Source organism: Salvia miltiorrhiza, chromosome 2, assembly GCF_028751815.1.
Source record: "Salvia miltiorrhiza cultivar Shanhuang (shh) chromosome 2, IMPLAD_Smil_shh, whole genome shotgun sequence".
NCBI lineage: Eukaryota > Viridiplantae > Streptophyta > Magnoliopsida > Lamiales > Lamiaceae > Salvia > Salvia miltiorrhiza.
The window spans coordinates 11778598-11804722 of NC_080388.1; the positions used below are offsets into that span (position 1 = coordinate 11778598).

At 41.5% G+C, this 26125-nt stretch overlaps 2 protein-coding genes across 2 annotated transcripts; both read right to left on the reverse strand.

The window, feature by feature from the left end:
• Positions 1–6070: 6070 nt before the first annotated feature.
• LOC131007995 (uncharacterized) lies at positions 6071–6670 on the reverse strand. Its single transcript, XM_057934902.1, has one exon. It carries the CDS (start codon positions 6668–6670, stop codon positions 6071–6073), a length of 600 nt encoding a protein of 199 aa, XP_057790885.1.
• Positions 6671–15189: 8519 nt separating this feature from the next.
• LOC131011212 (probable F-box protein At4g22030) lies at positions 15190–16642 on the reverse strand. Its single transcript, XM_057939002.1, has one exon. The coding sequence runs from the start codon at positions 16527–16529 to the stop codon at positions 15294–15296; it is 1236 nt and encodes a 411-aa protein (XP_057794985.1). The 5' UTR covers positions 16530–16642; the 3' UTR covers positions 15190–15293.
• Positions 16643–26125: the final 9483 nt, after the last annotated feature.

The window sequence follows — 26125 nt, forward strand, 5'->3', positions numbered from 1 at the left end:
AAAAATCGAAAGGTTGTGTATTTTTTTTCAAATTATTATGACATCTTTATTATCCCTCACACTTAAGTATCAAAAAATTTAAGTCAAAAGCCCTAAAATTGGCTTCTATTTTAGAGTATTTCATACCCGTGGAAAAAATCAGAAAAAATCGAAAGGTTGTGTATTTTTTTTCAAATTTTAAAGGTCATGGAAAAACCAAAATTTGTTGAAAGTTCGTATATTTTACGGCAAATATCCCATTTAAAAAAACGTGGCTGACTTCTATTAAGTTGAGATAATCTTGAATTTATGATAAGTTATTTTCTCTTAAAAATTTAAACGACCCATTATCTCTAAACGACCCACTATATTCTCTGAAAAAAAGATACCAACCCATTACCCATTACATTACTCTGCAGCCGTTTCTCCACAACTGCAACTCTTTCTTTCTTTCTCTCCGAAACGCAGCCGCTTCTCGCTTCTTTGAAAGACACACGCTCCCATGTTCGGCCTCACCGCTCGCTGTCGTTACATGTCATCCACAGTTGAAATATCATCGTTGTTAGCGCTGCTTTTCCATCTAATTTCATCAGCCACATTATTGAGTGGCGACTTCGCCGGTGACCTCCGCATCAATTAATCTAGCGCCTGGCGGTGCTTTTTGACCGCCACCGTCCGGCTGAACTGCTACCACTGTCCCCCTCTTTCTCAGGCATCTTCTATTTCATTCATATTTTTTTCTTTTTATTTCAATTTTTTTTTTATGTTTGATCGATCGTCGTCGTCTGGCTGAATTGCCACCACTCTGTCCCCCTCTTCCTCAGGCATATTCTATTTCTTTTATATTTTATATTTAAATTTTTTAAAATTCTTATTTAATTTCTTAATTTTGCTAAATATAGGTTTTTCATGCGTTACGTAAAGTTTGGAAGTAATTTTGGTGGACTTTTGAGGATTTATGCGTTCAAATTTTTTTTTTTTTAATCTTTGCAACTTACTGATCATATTCTTCTGACCAATCTTCATGCTATTTTGTTCTTTGGTTTTCATTGATAGAAGTTATTGATGATAGAAAGATGCGATTAGATTGAGATATTATTAATTTTGATTTTTTTCTATAAACGACCTGGAATATTAATTAGATTTTTTTGTCAATAAATCTTTCACTATCATTTTATTTATGCCTAGTGTAATAAATTACTAATTTTTTATGTTATGATCGAGTTAGCAAAAACTATCATGTAGAATATATTATAAACAATTTGTATTATCCAGTTTGTGAGTTTGTATTATGCAAACATTTGTCTGGTATGCGGAGGTTCAATCTCATAATTGTGTGGTGGACAAAATGGTTCGTATATAGTTACTTCTGAATGTTCTTTAACAACAAAGTTGTCTCTGTCTACTCTTTCTAATTCTCTACTTCTAAATTTAGGGGAATGACATGGATGTCTCGAGAGGTGTTTTATCTGGAACCATGGACAAATTTAAGATGGTATTTCATCATCTTAATCTCTACTTAATATCGAAATTTTTTTCGTGTTTTTTAAACACCGAGTTTCAATTCAAAATTGTTACTTTGCCTTAAGTGTTCGAGACAAAATCAAGTAGAAAAATGTTTACACTTGTGGTGGCATCTTTTGTGGTACTTACTAGATAAGTGGTCATTTGTGAGGTAAATTGGACAAAAGCCTTTGTAAAAGGTGTATAGAACAGAAATGCAATATTTTTGCCCTATTTTGTTGTAGTCTAAATGTCACTGCTGTAAGAAGTCATTGCTCATGTCATGCAAATATACATATGTATACATGCATTTATTTATACATATTTAGGTTGGAGCTCAATTTTAGATAGGAAATGATAGTGATTTTTGTGTAGAACTTGCTGCTGCTTCATCTAGAAACACTTTTAGGTAGGAAGTGGTAGTGGTTTTTTGTGTAGAGCTTTCTGTTGTTTTTTTATTTTTTTTATTTTTTTTTTTGATAGCAACGACTATATTAATTCAAATCACGATGTACAATATCTGTAAGCCAGATTGGGAAATCCGACTTCCAGATCATTACACCATTCGACCAAGCGGCGAAATTCGCCAAAGCATGAGCGGCACGATTTGCCTCTCTGCGAGCATGACAAAACTCGACAACAATCCTATCTTTCAAACGAACAAAGGCCTCAAACAACTCGTCACTCAAGGAATCCAAACCTCGAAAGTCCTCTTGCAAGACGTGCACCGCAATAAGAGAATCCGTGAACGCCATCACAGGACCCAAATCATTCTCAAGACAGAAGCCAACTCCAAGCATCAAAGCATGCAATTCACCCATCAGCGTGGTCTCGGTGCAGCCAACCTTACGCGCCACCGCTGCAATAATAACCCCAGCCGAATCTCTGATCAGGAAGCCAACCCCAACTGAACTGCCACCATCGTGCACAGATACATCAACGTCGAGACGCAGAGTGCCGCGACGAGGAGGAATCCAGCGTTTATCCCCTTCCTTAGGCAGAAGTTGCAGCTGAGAAATAGCTTTGCTTTGAGCTTCCTTAAAAGCTTTGATATACAGCTCACATTCGGTCAAGCAATTGAGCGAACCAGCTGCAGCCTTCCCATGCTTGACCTCGCACAACCAGCGCCAAATCCTCCACAGCCCAGTACAGAAAATCTCGAAATCCTCTGAGCCAGCCACATGCTGTACGGTGCGGCAAATGTCCTCAAGAGAGTGTCGTGTTTTATCCTTGATACAAAACCACCAGCTGGAATTCTTCCACACCTCCCTGACGCAACCACAGAAAATGAGACAATGAGTAGTGCTCCCCCAATCACTCCTACACCAAGAACAAATTCCGCTAGTAGGGACGTGATGCTGGAGAAGGTTAGCGTCGGTAGGAATCAAGTTCCTCGCAGCTCGCCACAAAAAAACTTTGATCTTAGGAGGAATTTTAAGACCCCAAATCAAACTCCACCATTCCTTCTCGTCCGACGAAGAAGTAAAATCATGAGGAGAGTAGAAACCAGTTTCAAACAAGTAGCCAGACTTCACAGAAAATCTTCCTTTTTCATCATAACTCCAATATCTGGAGTCTCTGCCCCGAAGCTCCTGCACTTCAATGGTTTTAATCCTCTCAACTTCATGCGGGAGAAACGAAGAAGAAAGCTTAGCAGCGTTCCAACCACCTGTTGGCAGCAGAAAATCAGCCACAAGAGAAGGAGTCTCCTCTTCAACGCAGACCACCGCCTTCCCATGACCAGGCCCCGGAATCCAAGCATCAGACCGGGCCTTAACATCCTTACCATCTCCAATCTTCCATCTCAAACCTCCATCTAATAACTCACGGCCCCAACAAATAGAGCGCCAAGCGTACGACCCGTTGGGAGGACAAATAGCCTCAGAAATATCACACTCTCTATAGTACCTGTTCTTCAAAACTTTGGCAACCAGGGAATCAGGAAACTTGATCAACCTCCAAACTTGTTTGGCAAGCAAAGCTTTGTTGAACGCTCTCATATCTCGGAAACCCATCCCTCCCTTGGATTTTGGCTTACAAAGCGTACTCCATGACGTCCAATGCATAAGGTTTTTATTATCAGAGGAACCCCACCAAAAATTTGAACAAGCACGCTCAATATCATGACAAATAGCATTAGGAATCTTGAAGCAACTCATCGTATAAGTCGGAATAGCTTGAATAACAGACTTGAGAAGAACTTCTTTTCCGCCAGCTGAAAAGTGCTTAAAGTTCCAGCTTCCCAGCTTCTTACTAATCCTCTCACGCAAATAATCAAACTGCAGTTTCTTTTGACGGACAATAAACGTGGGGAGCCCAAGATAAATCGAGTGACCTTGGGTCTCCCTAACTCCCAAACCGTCAATCACAACTTCCATATCAGCCCGAGTAGTACACGGACTGAAAGTCACAGCTGACTTCTCAAAATTAATCACCTGACCCGATGCATTCGAATATTTGTGAATAGCCTTCCCAACCGCTAAAACATTCTGAGGATTTGCTTTAAAAAAAAGCAAGCTATCGTCGGCAAAAAAGAGATGCGAAATTGCCGGGCAGAATTTTCCCACCTTCAAACCCTCCAAACATCTTTGTTGCTCATAATGCTGGAGCAGAGAGGACAGACCCTGAGCGCACAAAACAAACAAGAAGGGCGAGAGGGGGCAGCCCTGTCGAAGACCCCGGGATGGAAGAAGCGAACCAAAAACCTTACCATTAACAACAAAAGAGAATTCCACAGATGAAATACAGTCCAAAACCACTTCCACCATGTGAGAAGGGAAACCCATCGACACCATCATTGCTTTAAGAAACCCCCATTCGACCCGATCGTAGGCTTTACTCATATCAAGTTTAGCTGCTGCGTAGCCTTGTTTGCCTTTCTTTTGATTCCGGAGCCAGTGCATACACTCATATCCGACGAGAATATTGTCAGAGATCAAACGACCGGGAACAAACGCACTCTGTGTGTCATCCACAACCTCTCCCATCACGGACCGGATTCTGTTGGCCAACGCCTTTGTAACGATCTTATAAATCGTATTACAGAGGCTTATAGGCCTGAAATCGCTAACAAACTGAGGCTTCTTAATCTTCGGGATGAGAACCACAAGAGTTTTATTCCACTCCCCCACCTTACTAGCGCCATTCAAAATTTGCAAAACATCACGAGAAACCGCTTCACCTATCTCTCCCCAGTATTTTTGGAAGAAGATAGGTGGAAAACCATCGGGGCCCGGCGCTTTATGCGGATTCATTTGAAAAGCAGCCCGTCGAACATCTTCTTTGGTGAACGGAGCTGCCAAAATACTTGAGGCCGCGTCCGAGAACTTCCGAACAATGTGCCTAGAAACCTTATCAAAATCCGCCATCGTAGGGTTGTTGGAGCAAAAAATATCAGCAAAATAGTTCTGAATCAAGATTGCTTTTTCTTCATCTTTTTTCTTAAGCATTCCAAAAGGGTCCATCAAACCCCGAATTGTATTCTTCCTCTTACGTTCTGAAGCAAAGGCCTGAAAAAATTTAGAATTTCGATCACCAAAGCTAAGCCAATTGACTCTTGAACGTTGCTTCCAATGGAGCTCTTCTGCCTCCGTTAAACGCTCAATCAAAGCATCAATTTCTTGTAGTTCTGGACCAGACTCCTTCATTGAAAGACTATTAAGCAAATTCACCTTTTGCTTACGAAGTTGTTCCAGCTTCTTTGTGGGATTGTTATATTCACTCTTCGCCCAATTAGTTAAATATCTTTTGCAGTGAGCAAGGCGTTCATGGATGGGCCAACCACGACTCGAATTCCAGTTCGTCAACAAATCAATAGTAAAAGAGTCTTCCATCATCCATTTTTGTTCAAAATAAAACCGCTTATAACCACCCGTGGATCGAGGGATGTCTTTATCTTCCATGGTCAGAGCCACCACTCTATGGTCAGAACCATAATAGTCAAGAACATTCACTTTTGTATCTCCAAAAGCCATCAAACCCTCCTCATTCAAAAAAAACCGATCAAGCAGCTCATGAATAGCTGCTTTTCCTTTCCTTCTGTTAAACCAAGTAAACTCAGCATCATTTCTCAAAGCCCGCAGACCACAAAAGTCGAGTGCATCCCGGAAACAAGCCATCTGAGACCAAGGTTTTTTAGGTCCCCCTGATTTCTCGTTTTGACAAAGAATTTCATTGAAATCCCCTCCAATAAGCCACGGAGTTTTAGATTGGGCATGGTTGGCCAGCCTTCGCAAAAGATCCCACGAAAATTTCCTGTAAGAGGGCTCCGGATTACCATAGAATCCGGTGAATCGCCACTGCTTGCTGCCCCAAGAGACCGAGCAGTCAATATGTCCCTTGGAGTAGCTCCCTATCGACACCTCCAACGGTTTTTTCCAAAAAAGCATGAGCCCCCCACTGGCACCGCAGGGGTCAACCACAAAATGCCCATCAAACTCGAGAATAGATTTCCACCTATCACATCTTCCCGCACCAACTTTCGTTTCAGAAATAAAGAGTAACCAAGGCCTCACGCCGGACACCATCCGTCGCAACTCCTGGAATGCACGAGGGTGGCCCAACCCTCGAGCATTCCACACAATACAAATCATTGGGATCGGCGGGGCTGCTCAGCAGCCTCCGCCGTTAGAACAAGATCAACTTCTTGTGACACCCGGGAGCATTTTCGACTCATTTCTTCTCCTTCCTCATCCACCATCTCACCAACCCCTCTCTTCTTGCCTCTCAAACTTCGGTCAGTCCCCCCCTCGGAACCTCCCTCTTTCCCAACAGTAAGTTCTTTCTTACCCTTCCCTCCCTCCTCCTCAACACCCTCGACCTTCTTCCCTTCATCCATAAGCTTCCCACCCCTCTCACCACCATCAGTTCTCCCTCCCCTGCCTCCCCTCCCTGCCTTGAGCGTAGGGCCCACCCTCGCTCTTCTCTTCCACGTGGAGTTGTTCTGTCCCCTCTTCTTACCATCCCCACCCTCCTCCCTCGTCTTCGTCTTTTCTTTCCCCTTCTTCTTGCCTTCCTCTCCTTCACTCTTATCCATGAGACGGATAAACAAAGGCACCGGAGTTTGAATGGCCGCTGGGGGAAAGCCTTGGTCTGGTGCATTCATCTCAGGCTTAGTAACTTCGTCCAAATTTTGCGGGACGGGAGCCTCCCCAAGAGGCAGGTTCCTCATCGACCTTATTCCTTCCATATTATAATCAGAAAAGATTTCCTGGTTTTCAATACGAAGCGGTGGAGCTTTCGATGAACTCCCACTTTCCACTTTATCAGATTTAAAGAGAGATGACTCCCCCGTGGCTTGATTATTCTTAGGAGAAACTTTCTTTCATAAGTCAAAGGCTCTTGGTGCCAAAAGCCAAGAGCCATATTTTAACTCTTGTGTACCAGAGATTTGAACCTCGCAAAAACGGAGAAGATGGCCTATCTTGCCACACCTAAAACAGAAATTCGGCAGCTTCTCATACAGTAATAAGATAATAGCCCCTTCCATCTCTCCATCCGGAAGAAGGCGCACACATCTTTGAAGCGGCCGTGATAGAGACCAGCAAACCCTGATCCGCGCAAATCTGCCCAAACACAACCCTCCAACTCCCAAGTCGATTTCCAAAACTATGCCAATCTGCTCACCGATACGTCGTACCACATCCGGGTGCATACACGCTACAGGAAGGTTATGACATTGTATCCAACCCGTAAAAGATTCGAACTTTATTTCAGAAGGGTTCTGAAAGCCCTCAATCTCTGCGAAAAGGAGAAGATCCTGGAAAAAATGCCACGGACCATCAAAAAGTGCGTGTTTTTTATCCATGACAGAGGTAAAATGAGCAATAAAGAGATTCGGTCCCACAATCTCCACGTCCATCCTCTGTTGGGTTTGTAGTATTGAAGAAAGTTGAGAAAGCAACAGCTCCCTATTAATTTGTCTGCTAGCAAAAACCTTCCCAACAAGACAAAACTTAGTAGAATTTCGTAGATTTTCTGTCAATTTTGCTGGAAGAGAAACAGTCGCTGCGTCCGCCTCCTCAGTGAGTTTAAGTACGTTAACCAGTCGTTGTATTTCGTCAGGATCCATCGGTGAAAACAACAATACCCCCCCACACCCTTCCCTGGAAAGAGGAATCTCTCGTCTCACCTGCTGAAGAGCGTCGAAATCAAAAGCCCTTGAGAAGCAACAGAGCTGCAGGAGAAAACAGGGAATCACCCTCGCGAACAATCCCACCCTGAAAAAGCTAGGTATGATCAGATAAACCACTCCCCTCTCCCTTCACCGGAAGGGAAAAACTCTCGCCAAAGCTGCGAAGAAGAACCTCTTTTCTCAAAAGCCCTAGAAAAGATCTAGAGCAGCTGGAAAAAACAAGTAACTATTGTGGACTTTCTACTTGCTTTGGGACTTGTGCAATTGAAGAAGAAATCTCCCATTTCTCTTTGTCGTATTAAAGTTCGCCTCTGCATTTTCCAAATTTTATTGTATTAAAAAATCTCTCAGTTTCTCTTTTGTTGTATTAAGATTAAGATTTGCCTCTGCATTTTTCGAAATCTCACAGTTTCTCTTTGGTTTTTTTTTTTTGAGAAGTTAGTTTCTCTTTTGCTGTATTTAGATTTGTTCGATTTCTACTATTTTTTATTTTTGAGAAATATTAAAAAATTATTCTTTGTTTTTCATTATTAAAATAAAGTTTAATATAAAAGAAAAAGAAAAAGAAGCATCCCTTGAAAGCACAAAGAGCAGACTAAGGGCACGAACTCAAAAAGAGATCGTAAACTAACAAAACACCAAATCAATATCTATACTCAGGATAATCATCCATTTCTGACCAGCGACCATTGGCAATATTATCCATAGCGCGCATACTAGGTCTATTGCTAAGATCAATCATAAACTCCCTCGGCTGATAACCTATTTCGCTCGCATTCCTGAGGCGATTTTTAATGCTACCTTCCGGAACTGCCTGCACCGGCGCCCTTTCCATGCCCTTTCCTGAACCCTTTGGACGACCACGTCCTCGCTTGGGCTCCGATAGCATTTGCATCCCTTAACTAACTTGCTCTTCTAGTCGACTCAAACGACTAGCAATATCCGAACTAACCTGCTCCTTTTCCAAAACAAGAGCTTCCTTTTCCTTCCCTGGAGCAGGTTCCATCTCCAATTCTTCATCCATCTCCTCGTCCTCCGAATGACATTCATTCAAAGGCTGATCATGCCCTTCCTCACATTCAGGCTCATTCCGTAACGCATCAAATCTATTGGTCAAAGTAGAATTCCGTGAAGGAGACTCTCTTGACATACGCGGAGAGTTTAAAACCTTCGCATTCCCCTCAACTCCCGGCTGTTTCTCCTGCTGCACAACCGGAGCTTTTTCCTTGCCAGCCGATTTAATCTCCTTCGACTGACTCGAGTTCTCAACGGCCTCCAAACCTGCTCCCAGAGCTCCCATGTCCTTAGGAAGGCTAATGACCGCAGCCTTTGCCTGCCATGAAGGCTTTAAACCCGCAACTTCAACAGTCATAGGTTCCGCCTGTTTAGTTCCTACCTTTGCTTTGTCAGCTGGCAAACGCCGACACTTCTCCGACGAATGGCCAGTAATCTTACAATGTGACAGAAAAATGGCATTGTCTCAAAGCCAAACTCAATATAAAAAGAAGTATTACCATCATCAATGTACATAGAGTTCAAAATCGGGCGAGCCATATCCACTTCGACAAGAATCCGGGCAAAATGCCCTACTTCGGCATTAGCCGAAGCATGATCAATGCGAATAGGAGTGCCCAACGCTCTTCCAATTCCTGAAATCACCTCCGGTTTCCAAAATTCCCAAGGCAGATAATATATACGGACCCATATTTGAGCTAACGACGATGATTCTTTATATGGGTCAAAATAGCGAACCCATTCACGGAGACGGATATGGCTCGTAGGCAACTCCTGAATCGGATTGTTTTTAACTCTAAGTTTATCCTCCATCGTCATGAATTTAACCGTGAAATAGCCCTTCGCCATAGGAACGAACTTACAGTTGTGGCAATCCCAGATACCCTGTAAATCGTGGGTAAATTCCGCAAACGGACGTGGTTTGCATCCCTTACGGAGTATAAGGCGACCAATGAGTACATATTTCTTGAAATCATCCAGTTGCTCCTGAGAAGAAGGAGGAACAGACAAAGTAACCACCTTACCCTCAATAGTTGGGTTCAGCGCCCGGAACCTGTGAGCTGGAACATCGGGCATCTTCACCCCAAAAGGCTTAACAGCTGCTGCATAATTAACAGCAGCGGCGCCAGCACCCGCTGGGTTATGTCCATCTACAGAACCAGCCGCTAACGCAACCGGCCCCGCGGCCATCGCATCTGAACGCGCAGGATTAGGAGGGAGGTATAAACCTCCCTGAACCTGATCAACTCCCTCTTTCGTGACAGGCGCCGAACCAGCCCCCTTAGCAGCCAACCCAGCAGCCTTGCCCAAGCCCGAAGCCGAACTATTCGAATGCTGTAACTCCTGAGAAGCAGCCTCCTTCTCGATTAAACCAGGGGAAAGCGCGTGATCCCGCTGTTGAGCAGCCCTCTCGAGTGAACGAGGAGAGAAATTGCTTGAAATCATGGGGAGATTTAGACCACCCCTATCAGACGGACCGAAAGGAGGAGTGCCGCCGGAAACCATCGACGACGGTGCAGGCGGCGCAGGGATTCTTAGCGCTAGGACGGCGCTAGGGTTTCTCCGCTCTCTCTCATATATGTCAATATTCTTTGTTTTTCATGGTTTCCATTATTTAGCAATCACTCACTCTTTTGGTTGAAGCGTGACAAATTTTTATGTAAGGGAAATTCTTGAAAAAATGTATTCATGTCTACATATGTTTGTGAATATTATGTGTAAATTGCAAAAAAATATTTTAAGGTTTTCTAGGCTATTGTTCGCAATAATCCAAAAAAAATGCTTGATCGAAGAATTTTTGCCTTTTCATGCTAAGATGCGCATTTTAATCTGTGTATGCTGTCAAACATAATTTGTTTATTTTTTAATACATATGTTAATTTTTTTAGGGAAAATTGCACCTAAATACACAAACTTTGCCAAAAATCCATATTTGACGCGAAGTTAGGATTTTACATTTTAATACACCAACTTTCGTTGTTGTCCAAATTTGACACGACTTAATTCTTAAAAATTCAAAAAACAACCCGTTTTTGTAAATAATTATACAAAGACCCACTTATGTTATAATTTGGGACATTTAAACCAAAACAAGATATTTCCTTATAATGTTTTCTTTTAAACCATTTTAGGCGCGGATCAAAGATTAAAAGAAAACATCATAAGGAAATATCTTGTTTTGGTTTAAATGTCCCAAATAATAACATAAGTGGGTCTTTGTATAATTATGTATAAAAAGGGGTTATTTTTTGAATTTTTAAGAATTAAGTCGTGTCAAATTTGGACAACAACGAAAGTTGATGTATTAAAATGTAAAATCCTAACTTTGCGTCAAATATGGATTTTTGACAAAGTTTGTGTATTTTCACGCAATTATCCCATTTTTTTAATACACAGTTTTTTAACGCATGTGTGGCTTCAATTTTGCTGGACGAAGATTTGATATAATGTTTGCTAGCTTATTGTATTTCTTTTTTCAGGTAAAAGACCTTACTAATAATTGAAGACCTTACTGGTTGATGTCCCCAAGGGGACACCAAGCGGTGCGACCTCCTGTGTGTGAACAGTGAGGTCCCGGGTTCAAACCCCACTGCTCCCCCTCCCCAACTTCCCCAAGTCAAAAAAAAAAAAAGACCTTACAGGTTGATGCAAACTTTATTCATTTTTCTTTATCTCCAGACTCCAAATAGAGAGGATTAAAATTGTGATAAAGTAATAAAATTTGATACTCCAAATAGAGAGGATTAAAATTGTGATAAAGTAATAAAATTTGATTTTTTCAATCTGAGCAACATGTTTCTGAGGAGTTACACAATGAAGATAGATTTATAGAGAAATGCATCAATATATAGTATAGAAGACTTAACAATTGAAATTATTCTTGAAAATATTTATTTAGGTATCCATATTAATCATATACTCCCTCCGTCCACGAAAGAACTTCATATCTTTCCTTTTTGGAACGTCCACAAAAAAACTTCCTACCTATTTTTGGACTATACCCCACCACTTATAACTACTCTTACTTTTCACTTTTCACAACTCCAAATATTAATTATAACACATTTTCACCACTCCCAATACACTCAACTACCTTTTATTCACTCTCAATACACTCAATGATATTTTTTTTCTTAAAACCCGTGTCACTCCCTCCTAGGAAGTTCTTTCATGGACGGAGGGAGTATATTTTACTATTATAGATAATGATAATATTTGTAAGTATCTTTTATGCGTTAAAGTATTTTTACAATTTTAAATTTATGGTCTTACATTGTGTATGATTGATTATATGTGTTGTATATAAAAAAGTAGTCTGTATTTTAAAATTCGTACAACTCTGTTTCTCTCATGCACAGAGAACGATATTGTTTTATTTCAATCCACGCTGGCAATGAGATGCCATGTCATCTTTTTGGCTGCTTGAAATATAAGTCGAAGCCCCAATTGTAAAAATTGAAAATAATGTGTACTTAGTTGCAAAGATTTAAAATTGTGTTGAAATTAAGACAAGAAGGGTTAAGTATCAATTTCACTCCTAACGTGGAGGCCCTTGGAACGTTTAGCACCCTATGGGCAGGGGTGTGTCAACTAAGCCCATGAAGTACCTATTTTCCTCCAATTAGGCCCTCCGACTTAAACGGAGAATTAACACTGTTAACTATTTTTTTTTGTTGGTGGTGGGACCCACACCTTCTTCTTCACCAAACTTGCTGGAAACGTAATCCACGGGGCTGATTAACTTGATTTCCGTAACCGCTCTCTTCATCAAACCCTAAATTCCCGAAATTCGAATGTCTTGGGCTCACATTCTTCCCATTCACCAGCTAGAAAACTACCATGTTCAGTCGAGTATGCAGCGGCGCGGAAAACCTCGCCGGCCCTCAATGGCAACGGAGGAGGCGGGCTTGGATAGTGGAAGCTAGGGCCCAGGCATTGATTGGTCGGGGTGGAGACCACTCCATTCGTGACCTTTCCGAGCTAGCTTGACACCTGATTTGTTGATCCACCGCCGGTCTTGGAAGGGAGATGAACTGTGGTGCCTAGTCCTAATTTCGTGAGATTCCGAGGACTCTTGTCTGCTTTGCAATCATGTACCTGCACATTTTCATTCAGAACAAAAAAGGAAAATCAAAACCCTCAAATTGATGGGAACAACCATGGAAATTTATTGATATTTATGAAATTGAGAATAAGGGTTGGGTGGGAGGATTTGTCTCAGAAGCAGGTGATTTGCGGGTCTGTGGATTTGATCTCGCGGCGTATCTCTCTGATTGCTTTGGCTATGAAGGCGGGCTCTGTACCCGGCTGGATGAGGCGTCGGGACGCGCTTGACAGGCCTACTTCATGGATTTGTAGGAAACCATAGAGAATTGTCTGGATTTACTAGGAGTTGTCGGAAATCGCTAGGCAACGCGGAAGATTCTCACGTGTCTCCAAATTTGGTCAACTCCTTTCGGTTTTACCCTTGTCGGAATCTGGGCTGGAGATTTCGTCGTGTCACAGAGAAAGGGGTGTTGCCGTAATCGGCGAAGACAGCGATCTTAACCGGCACCTGCACTGTTTGCGGCGGTGGCTTGTGCTATGATTGTTGGCGAAAACAGAGACAACAGAGCGAGGACGATGATAAAATAAAAATAAAAATAGTTAACAGTGTTAACTCCCGTTAAGTCGGAGGGCTTAATTGGAGGAAAATAGGTACTTCAGGGGGCTTAGTTGACACACCCCTACCCATAGAGTGCTAAACGTTCCAAGGGCCTTCACGTTAGGGGTGAAATTGATACTTAACCCATTAAAAAATGAGGCAAAGTTCTTGCTTTATTTTACTACAATTTACCCTTTCTGAGAGACTACACTTTATATAAAGTTGAAAGTTTATATATTTTCATATTTGAGTTATTTATCGAGTGATTGGTGTAGATTAATTTATTTATTTTTAAATATTTTACACTTGCTTATATTATAATTCTGTTTCATATTTATATTTATTTATTTATATATAGCATTCAATTGTCGGTACTCGCCGTGCATCGCACGGGCGGAAAATGAGGCAAAGTTCTTGCTTTATTTTACTACAATTTACCCTTTTTGAGAGACTGCACTTTATATAAAGTTGAAAGTTTATATATTTTCATATTTGAGTTATTTATCGAGTGATTGATGTAGATTAATTTATTTTTAAAAAATATTTTACACTTGCTTATATTATAATTCTATTTCATATTTATATTTATTTATAGGGTTAATTGCCGCTAAATTCAAAAGCTTTCTAAAATTTCGCGATTTTCTCACCAACTTCAAAATCGGCGTATGAATACACGAATTGAGAATCCGTTCTTAATGTTCCCAAAATTAAAAAATCCCCAAAATTTGAAGCTGACATGGATGACCGTAGTTACAGCGTGGCATAGTCGGCGGCGTAAGGAAACGACGTCGTTTTTAAAAATCAAAACGACGTCGTTTTGATTTCCAACAACATTAAAAAAAAAGAAAAAAAAATGCAGAATTCTCTCTCTCTCGAACACCACCACCGCCGCCGAGTTCTGGACTTCCAGCCATCGTCGCCGCCGAGTTCTGGACTTCCAGCCACCACCATCGCCGAGATCTGAACTTCCAACCACCAGACCACCACCGCCGCCGAGCTCTGGACTCCCACCGTCTCCCTTACTCATCTCTGCCAGAGTTCTGGACTTCCACCAGACCACCACCACCACCACCGCCCATCTCCGCCTGCTCTCAACTGTCAACAACAACACACACACTCACCTACAACTGCCGCCGGTCCATCTCTCTCTCGCCTTTCACCGCCGCTCTGCAAATCGCCTCACCAAATCGCGGCCTCCCTCCTTCAAATCGTCACCCCAAATCCCTCTGCAAATCGCAGCTCTGGGTGTTTGGGGATGGGGTAGATGGAGGAGTCGAAGGGTGAGAAAATCTGTGTACTGATTTGGGCGGCCTTCTTCTTCTCGCGGTGTTGGTCGGGGTGGCGCCGGGGGTTTGGGAGGTGGTGGACGGGGTGGCGCCGAGGGTTTGGATTTGGGAGGTGGTGGTCGGGGGGGTTGGGGAAGGGGGTGTTTGGGGTTGGGGGTAGGTATTTTCTATTTTTTTTTATAAATTCATTTATTAACATTTTATTAAAATAAGATTAATTAAAAAAATTAAAAAATGACATGTCATATCTATTTGGCATTTAATTGACATGTCACAGATGTTTTCCATGTCAACTCGCCGGATTTTTTAATTTTGGGAACATTAAGAACGAATTCTCAATTCGTGTATTTATACGCCGATTTTGAAGTTGGTGAGAAAATCGCGAAATTTTAGAAAGCTTTTGAATTTAGCGGCAATTAACCCTTATTTATATATGGCGTTCAATTGGCGGTACTCACCGTGCATCGCGCACGGGCGAACGTACGTACTAGTTGATTTATAATAGTTAGTTGTTTCGATTTCATATTTGTAAGAAAATTCAGAAAATTAAAAGAGTAAAAAGTTGGAGAATTTATTTGTGTGCAAAATGAAAAATAGTTAGTTAACTTGTGGTAGTATATGAAAATGAATAAAAGAATAATTGGTATATATTAACAGACGTAATTAACCCTAATCAATTAGGGAAGACTAGCTACGTTAACTTTACAAGAGTGGTACGTACGATGAAAATATATCAGAAAAGCTTGCTTGCAAACTCGTTAATGGCTTCCCCTTTGAGAGAAGAATCCTTTGCCAGATTTCTGAGGTCTGATAAACTCCTTCCCAACTGCAAAGCCACCTTCATTTCCAGCATTTCTCCATTCTCTCTTCGCTCAAAATCATCTTCGTCCAAGTTGGATTGGATGGATTCTTGCATGAGTTTAAAGAATCCGGCATTGCTTCTATACATCTCAAACACCATTCCCACTTGGCCTCCATGCTCGAAGGAGTTTGCGACGGTGGCCAAGGCACCGCCGCCAACGGCCAAGGCGGCAGCCCAACCACCGTGAGAATGCAGCGAAGAGGCAACGGCGGCCATAGCCGTGAGTAGAGGAGCGCTCTTGGCTAATAATTTGTTGAGGTTGAGTGCTTTTCCAGCCAACCTCAAGTAATCTTCCTCGTCTTTGAGCTTCATCACCTTTACTATTTCTCTCATTTCTTCCTCCAGCTTACCATTCCAGCCGTTGTAGCCTTGATTTGTAGTTTTGGGGTGGTGTTTTCTTATGTTTTGGGGCCACCAAACCGCGGGCTCTAGAGTGGCCGGGAATTTATCGAGCATGGACCCGCCGAGGAGAGGGAGCGGGAAGGCCTTGTCGAGCGCCAAGACTTTGTCGATGATTTGGTTGACATGAATGGGAGTTGGATTTCCAATAGATAGAATGGTTTGGATTTGAGTGTGGAGCTGTTTGAACAACCTGGTTGCGTTGCGTTGCTCTTCTGCAAGCTGAGATGGTTGGATCTTATTGACAATGGAAAGCATCCCCGTGGCTGCTACGTACATGGCTGTGGAAGAAATGGTCATGGCGGTGGCATCGCCGTGGCTGGTGGAGGCGATGCCGGCCATGGTGGCGGCGGCGAGAGTGAGAGCGTTGATAGATGAGAGAAGAAGACTGTTCCACTCTTTTCTCTGATCTCCAATATTCTTGTGCATTTCAACTCTATCTGCAACTGCTTCCATAATCGCGTGAAGCTTAGCTACCACTAATGCATCGCCATCGTCTTTTTCGATCAGAGCTTCCACATTAGGGCTCAGCTGCTTTTCGAGTTGTTCAAAACTAGTAGTGTTGCCTCTCAGCTGTGGGAGACTTATTTTTGTCACTCTTTTTGGGAGATTGATCATTGCCGCCTTTGTAATTCCTCCTCTTCCATGGGAACTCATCTTTATTGATGATGATTGTAATATTATGCTTGATGATTTCATCGCTGCCATTTTCTTTTTCTTTTTTCCCCCCTTTCTAAAGATTGTGAATGACTTATGAATTGGCTTGTCTGTTTTGGCGATATGTTTGGGTTTGTGTTTGTTGTGTATATTTCTGGTGTCAGTTGTGAAGATGAATGTATGAATCGTTGTTGGTTCTGAGTGTATATATATAGCCTTTGAGAGAGAGAGATGAGATGGTGTTGACCGCATGAATTGAAATTGTTTGAATGGAAAAATTCAACCGTTGATATTTTGAAGAGGTTATTAATGCGACTGTTTCAATGTCTGACACTTCAAATATGGTGGTGTACGTGGTTGGTATTTTAACATGATATAATACAATTCTCTTATCTCCTTCAAACAAGAGGGATATTATTATATTTTAGAAGAAAACAAAAAGTAGTATACTAATCTTCAAATTGAAATAATGAAAACAAGTATTATTCATCAAAATAAAAAAAATTAAATAACCACATTTACCATTCCACCCTTAATATTAAAAAAAAAATTATTCATTTATTCTTTTGTCGTGAATTCGAGTTTTTGAACTCGAATTCATAACTAAGATTATTCCTAGTTGCGAATTCTAATTTTAAAATTCGATTTCACAACTAAGAGAATTCCTAATTGTGAGTTGTAATTTTAAAATTTAAATTCACAATCAAGATTATTCCTAGTTGTGAATTCAAGTTTTAAAATTCGAATTCATAATCAAGATCATTTTGAGTTGTGAATTCTAACTTTAAAACTCGAATTCACAACCAACCTATTCGAGTTGTGAATTCTAGTATTAAAATTCGAATTCACAACTAATCAAGTTGTGCATTCATCGTTATTTTAAAACTACTTGTGAATTCAAAAACATTAGCCATACAAACACCAAAAAACTCTTAATTCAAAGCAGCAACGAGAGTAGTGAAGAAGAGACAGACTCCACTCGATCTGCAAGTAGATCAACCGCACCCTGATTGCCATGTAAATCACCAGAAAATATTGGTGCTCATAGTAGTAATTAATCGATGTCGAAGTCGATCAATGCGATTCCATTGCTAGCCAAGATCATCAAATCTAAAAAAACGAAGACGATCAGCCCGATTATATATGATCTCGACAGCTAGAGTGGTTGTGAGGGCGGCGATGAGCCCTACGAGACATTGAAGGTGTCGTAGGCAATCGAAGCAGCAACGAGAGTAGTGAAGAAGAGAGAGATAAGGGGAAAGATGAGCTGGGATGCTCCGACGACAAGAATTTGGTTGTCCGCAGTAGAAAAGATGGTTAGAAGTCGAGGCACACCTTCTGTCGGGCACAGAGAGAGAGAGAGAGAAGGAAAGTGCATTGAAAAATTAATGGTAAGGGCAAAATTGTCTTCTTACACAAAAATTGATAAATTTTTAAGTTTTTTATCTTAATAGACATTTTTTATTTTTGTTATATGAAAATGGATAGTTTTATATATTGCCTCTAAATGACTACATTTATTATTCTAAAGCTTTTTTATTTTTGTTATATAAAAATAGATATCTTTTATTATTCTTTTAGTGATTCACAATTCTTTAAATTCATTTTCTGGAAAAGTTGTATATGAATTAGTCAATTACTCTTTTCCTTTTTCATTTTGAGATCTTACAAAAGCACTTTATAATACCATAATTTTTAAATTTTAATTGATTTAAAGTGCATTAATAATTTCTAAATTATTTGTATATATATATTAGTGCATCTGTAGTGGAGAGTTCATATGAGCTCTTAAAAGTGATCCCCACCATTTAAGGGCACACCCTCCGTAGTGGGAGAGCCTCCACTCTAGCTCTTAAATTTTCCTTTTCTTTTTATCGTTATTTTAATATTGTTTTCAATTAATTTTAATATTAAATTTAACAACATAAAATTTAATACTCGATTGATTGAAAATTTAAATTTAAATCAATGTAGTGTGGAAAATAATTGTAGAAAATATTGGATAAGATGTAATTAAGTAATCAAGGATCAATCAAGATCCTTGATTATAGTAGTTTTATTCTTTCCTTGTATATTGTTTCTTCACCCTATAAAAGGGTGCTTTGTACACAATGAAGAATATCAAGAAAGACAATAAAAATCCCAATGTTTACAGCCCTACAAATATGAATTCTTTATACAAATGTTTACAGATCCTTGGAACTCGGAAAAAAAAATTCCTCATTATTCCATTACCTTTCCTCAACCTCTCTCGACCCAAATCAAGGCAGCCAACTGCCGTGTTTTTCCCTTCCTCCTTCCTGCAAAAATTAGGTCAAAATGTCGAGAGAAATACAAACCACAGAACCAAAAACAGATACAAACGAGGTAACCCAACAAATTTCCAATTTGATGCGAAACTCCGAAAACGTCGTGCTCGGATTCAAATTAGATGGCAACAATTATCCCCTATAGGCCCGCCTCATGAAGGTAGCCATAGGCAGCAGAGGCAGGTCCGGACACATCACCAGACAACCACCACCACCAAAAGCCACATATCCGAATTACTACAAATGGGAAGAAACAGATCTGGCCGTTTTTTCTTGGTTACTACAGAACATGGAAGGGAAACTAGTGATGAATTTCACCCAACATCAGACGGCTAAGGCCGTTTGGGACAGTTTAGCAGTGACATATGGGAGTGGAGCTACAGATCCGCTCCAAATTTATGACTTGGAGGTGAAAGCAAATAAGGTGAACCAAGGACAACTTACTCTAGAGGACTACTGGAATGAACTACAGGCCATATGGCTCAACATCGACAGATGGGAGCCGAATCCGCTGGGCTGCTGCGAAGAGGGCATCGCCAAATACCGAAAACTCATCGGAAGTCGGCGGCTATACCAGTTTCTCTCCGGGTTGGACTCAAAATATGACCACGTTCGACAGGATATCCTCAAGGAAATCCCGGCTCCCTTAGCGGAGTCGGTGTTCTCGAAAGTGAGAAGAGAGGCCGCCTGACTACAAATCTTACAGCCGGCAACCAACCATGCCGACATCAACGCCTCATCATCATCGGGAGGGGTCGGAGCCGGACTCGCCGCCGTCCACCGCCCTACTCAACGGCCGGAGGTCCGACCGCCACACACCGCCGCCGGCAGAAGCAACCCACCGCGCTCAGGGAACCCTCAAAATTGGAAAAATGAAGATAAATCAAAGCTCTACTGTACTCATTGTGGCATGAACAAACACACCAAAGAGATGTGCTTTCAACTCGTTGGTTACCCGGAGTGGTGGGAAGACAACCACAAAATCGCCAAAGGGAAAATGGCGAGTGGAAGTGGAGACAAATAGGAGCAGATCGGAGCGGCGGCGTTGGCCGCGAGGGCAGCGGCGGTGGCCGTGGACCGGTCGCCAGAGTTTGGGTAGAATGGAGGAGGCCGAATTGAGGAGGTGACTGGCGTGAATGGGGGAGGCGTGAATGAGGGAGGCGCCTATTCTCAAGATTCAGGTATAGAGTTTGGTGTTTTTACACCAAGCCCTCCTAATTTCGCCTATTTCCATAAAGAACCCCATGTCTTGCCCATAAGTCCCCCAAATTCTCGTTTATTACAAATGCCTCCCTTAAGTTGTTCTAAACTGCAAATATCACCCCATGTTATACAATCTGCCCCTCTAGATTCCCAAAAATTACATAAGTACCCTAGTTTTCTACACAATACTAAAAGCATCTCTCAATTATGTAGAAAGTCACTAAATACTTCCGCTGCATATCAAATCTCTAGTGATAAACAGGATAGAGATAAAAGGTGGATTTTTTTACTGTGGGGCTACTGATACTATGACTTTTGAGAAAATTGATATTCTTGAGTCGTCACCATCATACCGAACACATGTTCAAAGTGCAAACGGTAACTTGACCCGTGTTGAAGGAGCCGGAACTATAGAAATCTCCCCTACTCTTCGTCTTTCAAACTGTCTATATGTTCCATCTCTTTCTCATAAACTCTTGTCTATTAACCATGTTACAAAATATCTCAATTGTACCATGCTTAAGCATCCTCACTTCTGTCTTCTTCAGCATATCAGGACGGGGAAGATTATTGGGCGTGGCACTGAGTAGGATGGATTGTACTATGTGGATGAGATAGCTCAACAAGGCAAGGTGATGCTGGCTCACGGGTGTAAAAGATCTAGGCTATTACTTGTAATTTTCTGAAATTATAATGTGATTTGAAGGAATTTTGGATAAAAATCGATAGAACAGAGAAGTAGATAGAAATAGGAAGACGGAGAAAGAGAGAGAAAAGATAATTTCATTGCTTAGGTTTTTCATTTCATGCACGTACACTTTATATGCTAAGGTTTAAAGGTGGTGGGACCCTTGGGCTAAAGTTGCTAAATACAATAACATAAGTACTGAAAAACAAATAAAGATAAATGGTAACAATTGTGCCACATGTCACCAGATCTTGCATTTGGACCATTGACCTCTTAGCCACTTTTGATGTTCCCCCCTTCAGCCAAATCCTCCTCACACGAACCAATCTCTCTCCCTTGCATAGTCAAACTCAATTCTTCTTCTTCTTCCCTCTTCTCAATCTTCTCCGACTTTCCAACATTTTTCCGCTGCCGCCGTCTCTCTCTTCGACATCACAACTTTCCCAACTTCCATTTCCTCTCATTTAATCTCGAAATTTCCTAAGTTCAATACAATACTCCCCGGATTTTCAGATCCTTGACCGCAAGGATCGTCAACTTCGAATTTCCAGCGGAGAACCTTCAGATCCACCCATTCCGCCACATCTGCTCCTCCTTCGATCCACTGGACAAGGCCTTGCTGAACCTTCTTCCCGTCACGAGAGATAGAACGGTAATCAAGAACTAAAAAAGGTACCGCCTTGAAATGACCGTGGACATCGACTGCCGGAAGCGCAGTAGAAGGTATGATATTCTTACCCAAACATTTCTTAAGCAAAGATACGTGGAACACTGGATGAATCTTTGAGGAATCTGGCAATTGAAGTTTGTATGCCACTTCACCAATTTTCTCTTGAACCTTGTAGGGACCGTAATACTTGGCAGCGAGTTTCAGATTCTTCCTCAGGACCACCGAATTCTGTCTGTATGGCTGCAGCTTAAGGTAAACGAGATCCCCAACTTTAAAGATCATTTCAATGCGGTGCTTGTTAGCATATAATCTCATCATTTCCTAGGCCAATGTCAATTTTTTTTTCAACATATGGATCATATCCTGCCTTTGAGTAACCCATTCCTTCATTTCTTGATTAGGAGAGCTTAGATAAGCTCCTAATCCAGTGTGTGGGGGTGGAATTCCATATAGATCCTGATAGGGAGAACACTTCAAACTGTTGTGGAAGCTAGTATTGTACCAATATTCTGCTAAAGATAGCCACTTTACCCATTGTTTAGGAGTAGCTCCAGCCATACACCGCAAATAACCTTCCAAACATTGGTTGACCCTTTCTGATTGCCCATCCGACTGTGGGTGATATGCAGTGGTCATGTCTAGTCTAGTTCCTCCAAAACTGGCTGGTGAATACCTTATCCCTATCAGACACAATACTGACAGGTGGCCCATGAAGCTTATAGACATTGTCTAAGAACAGTTTGGCTACGGTCTGAGCAGTGAAGGGATGAGATAAGGCCAGAAAATGGGCATATTTACTGAGCCTATCAATCACCACCATAATCACGTCCTTTCCAAAAGATTTAGGTAACCCCTCTATAAAATCCATTGTAATATAAGTCCAAAACTTGTCAGGTATAGGCAGTGGTTGCAATAACCCGGGGTAAGGTACATGCTCAGATTTGTTTCTCTGGCAGACATCACACTGCTGCACTAGTTCTTCAACATCCTTCTTCATGTGTGGCCAGAAAAAGAAAGATTTCAGCCTAGCATAAGTACCCCACACTCCTGAGTGCCCACCAAAAGATGTATTGTGCACCTCTTCCAAAATAGTTTGCCGAAGGCCATTGCCTGAACCAACAACCACTCTTCCTTTATACTGAATAATTCCAGATACTACTGTGTAGTCTGCATAAGAAGTAGGATCAATAGGTTTAGAAAGTAGTACTTGTGAAAAATAAGCATCACCATCGTAGCTTTGTTTCACCCTTTTCATCCACAAGGGGGTGAATGTAGTGAGTGACTGACAATCCTCCTCAACTGTGGGATATCTTGATAAGGCATCAACAGCCTTGTTCTCAGCCCCCTTTTTATACTGTATCTCATAATCCAGTCCTAATAACTTTGTTATCCATTTCTGTTGCACAGGGTTCATGACCTTCTGATCCAGTAGATGCTTGAGAGCTTGTTGATCAGTTTTCATGAAGAACTTGTGCCCTTGTAAGTAAGATTTCCATCTTTGCACAGCTATGATTACAGCTAAAAACTCTCTTTCATAAACTGATAGTAATTGGTTCTTAGGGCAGAGGGCCTTACTCATAAATGCTATAGGTTTGTCATTCTGCATTAACACAGCTCCCACCCCAACACCACTTGCATCAGTCTCTACTGTGAAGGGTTGGTTAAAATCTGGTAGAGCCAAAACTGGAGCAGACACCATGGCATTTTTCAATTCTTCAAATGCCTTAGTAGCTTCCTCACCCCACTTGAAATTGTCCATTCTCAATAATTCAGTAAGGGGTCTGCTGATCAGCCCATAGTGTTTGATGAACTTCCTATAGTAGCCAGTCAACCCCTCAATTGCTTAATGTTCTTAGGAGTAGGCCATTCCCTCATACAAGCTACCTTTTGAGGATCAGTAGCCACACCATCTTTGGATATAATATGCCCCAAATATTCAATGTTCTGCACCCCAAACTGGCATTTGCTCATCTTAGCAAATAGAGTGTTGGCCCTTAAAACATCCAGTACTGCTCTCAAGTGAATTAAGTGGTCATTCCAGCTCTTACTATACACCAATATATCATCAAAGAATACTAGCACACTTTTTCTTAAATAAGGCTGAAAAACCTGATTCATCAGGGATTGGAATGTGGCAGGAGCATTGCACAATCCAAAAGGCATCACCAGGAATTCATAGTGTCCATAGTGAGTTCTAAAGGCTGTCAAATACCTGTCTTCCTCCTTCATAAGTATTTGAAAATAGCCTGACCTCAAATCCAGTTTGGAAAAATAACTTGCACCATATAGCTCATCCAACAGTTCTTCAATTAGGGGAATAGGGTAGTCATGCTTGACTGTGAGAGAATTTAGATACCTGTAATCTATGCACATTCGCCAAGAACCATCCTTCTTTTTAACCAGAATTGCTGGGGAGGCAAAATGGCTCCTGCTATATTGAATTGTGCCAGCTTCCAGCAATTCCTTAACAATTTTCTCTATTTCATCTTTATTCTTGTGTGTAGTTCTGTAGGGATATTGGTGCTTAGGCTCACTTCCAGCTTTAAGCACAATCTGATGCTCAATTCCCCTGATAGGTGGCAGGCCCAGAGGTTCTTCAAACACATCCTTGTACTCTTCCAACAAGGCTGGGATAGCTGAATTAGTGAGAATGGATACATCACTCTGCTGAGATTGAATCAGGTACAACTCAGCTACCTCATCTAAATGGTGATGGATTAGATGAAACAACCTGTGAACAGAAATCATTTAAAACTGAGTCTGGTCAGTTATGGCCCTCAACTTGACCCTCTTTCCCCTAGTAAATACAGTAAAAGTCATATTCTCATAATCCAAACTAATAAGGGTGGAAAACTTCAACCAGTCGCCCCCTAGAATCATATCATACCCTTCGTTCTTCAATATCCTAGGTGAGAAGGTGAACTGGTGGCCTTGGATTGTCCAAGTGAAGTCCTGAACTCTCCACTTACTTATCAGTTTATGTCCAGTAGCCCCCTTGACCATGATCGGTTTGTCCTTCTCTAGTGGAATATTCAATTCTGTTGCCAACCCTTCTCTTAAGAAGCTGAGGGTGCTTCCAGTGTCTAAAAGTATCTTCAACTCTCTTCCCCCAAACTCACCAATGACCCTCATCGTAGTGGAGTTAGGATTTCCTAGCAGTGATTCCATTGCCATGTAAACCTCATCCAGCTGTCCCCCATCCTCACATATCTGTTCAGCCTCTTCCTCATCTTGTTGGAGATGAGCCAACTCTTGCTCTTCATCCATGGCCATATAGAACACCCTGTGCTTGCATTTATGACCAAAGACATATTTCTCATCACAATTATAACACAGCCCCTTCTCTCTTCTTGCAACCATTTCAGCACCAGTCAAAAGCTTGATGGGGGTCTTGGCACTGTTAAGTGCATTTGGTTTGTAGGTCAAGGAAACATCAGGCCTTCTGGGATTATGAACTTGATTTGGGGAGGGCTTTGGAGGTGGCCGAACCCTCTTAGATAGGGCTTCTAAGGTAAACAACTGTTGCTTCCCTATTTCAATAGCCTCATGTAGTGTTTTAGGTTTAAACAATAACATAAGTCCCTGCATTTCCTCTGATAAACCACTTATAAAACTTGCCACAAAATATTCTTCAGAATAATTCATGCTGTTACTGAGTAGTAAGCAAGCTCTAAGTTCTTCAAACTTCTCAACATACTCCTCATAACTGCCAGCCTGTTTGAGATTTTTGAATTCCATAACCATTTTTCCCTCATTTAAGTCATCAAATTTCAAAGCTACTTCCTCCATAAACTGCTGCCAATTGATAGTAAATAAGTTTTCACAACCAAAGTTCTGCAACCAGTGTAATGCCTTACCTTCAAAATTATGCACAGCCAACTGCACCATATTTTCATCACTCATAGAAGCAGATAATTTAAAGTAGGTGTTGCATTTAATAATCCAGGCCCTAGGATTAGTGCCATCAAACTTAGGAAAATCAATCCTATGGTTTGAATATCCAGAATTTGAACCAGACTGCTGAGAATAGTCAGTGTTAAATCCAGGGGTGAAGGGAGAAACTCTAGAGCTGGAGTTACCTTCCTTCCTTGCAGTGAATGGGGACGGACCCAATAGAGATGAGCTTGTGTTTTCCTTGCCCTTACCAGATCCCATCATAAGTAGCTTAAGCTCCTCCACAGATTTTGCTAGCTGATCATATTTTGTATCAATTTTCTGATCCAAATTCTTGAATTGCTCATTGATCTGATTTTCTAACATAGATCTGTTTCTTGCTTCAGCAATTAGCTGCTGCTCCAACTTTTTGTGTGACTCCTGCAACTCCTTAGCTCGTGTGCCATCAGCCATTTCCACTCGGATCTTTGCCAGAAGGAAGCAAAAGAACCCAAGCTCTGAGATACCAATGTAATAGATCTAGGCTTGACAAACATGGTTTTCGTACCTCAATTCCACATGTTTTGTTGTCATTTCCCTTCATGTTTTGCTTGTGAATGCTTGTTTGTGCCCGAATATTTAGTTTTATGAAGATTTGATATCTTGGTGTAGTTTTGGAGTAATTTCAGGAACCATCAATGATTAATTGGAGGATTTTGAAGATATGAGATTGAAGTACGTCTCGAGAGGAATCCGTGAGCGCAAACGGCGACCAAATCCGAGTCCGGACGAGGGAGAACGGAGCAAAACGAGCGGCCTGCGCAATACGCCCAGTACCCCGCGGTCACCACCCGCGGCCGCGGGGTGGGACCGCGGGTCAGCTGCCCCGACTCCAGCAGACACC

Bases quoted from the DNA above. Each gene is read 5' to 3' on its own strand.
- LOC131011212 (XM_057939002.1), bottom strand. From the start codon at position 16,529: ATGGCAGCGATGAAATCATCAAGCATAATATTACAATCATCATCAATA.
- LOC131007995 (XM_057934902.1), bottom strand. From the start codon at position 6,670: ATGGAAGGAATAAGGTCGATGAGGAACCTGCCTCTTGGGGAGGCTCCC.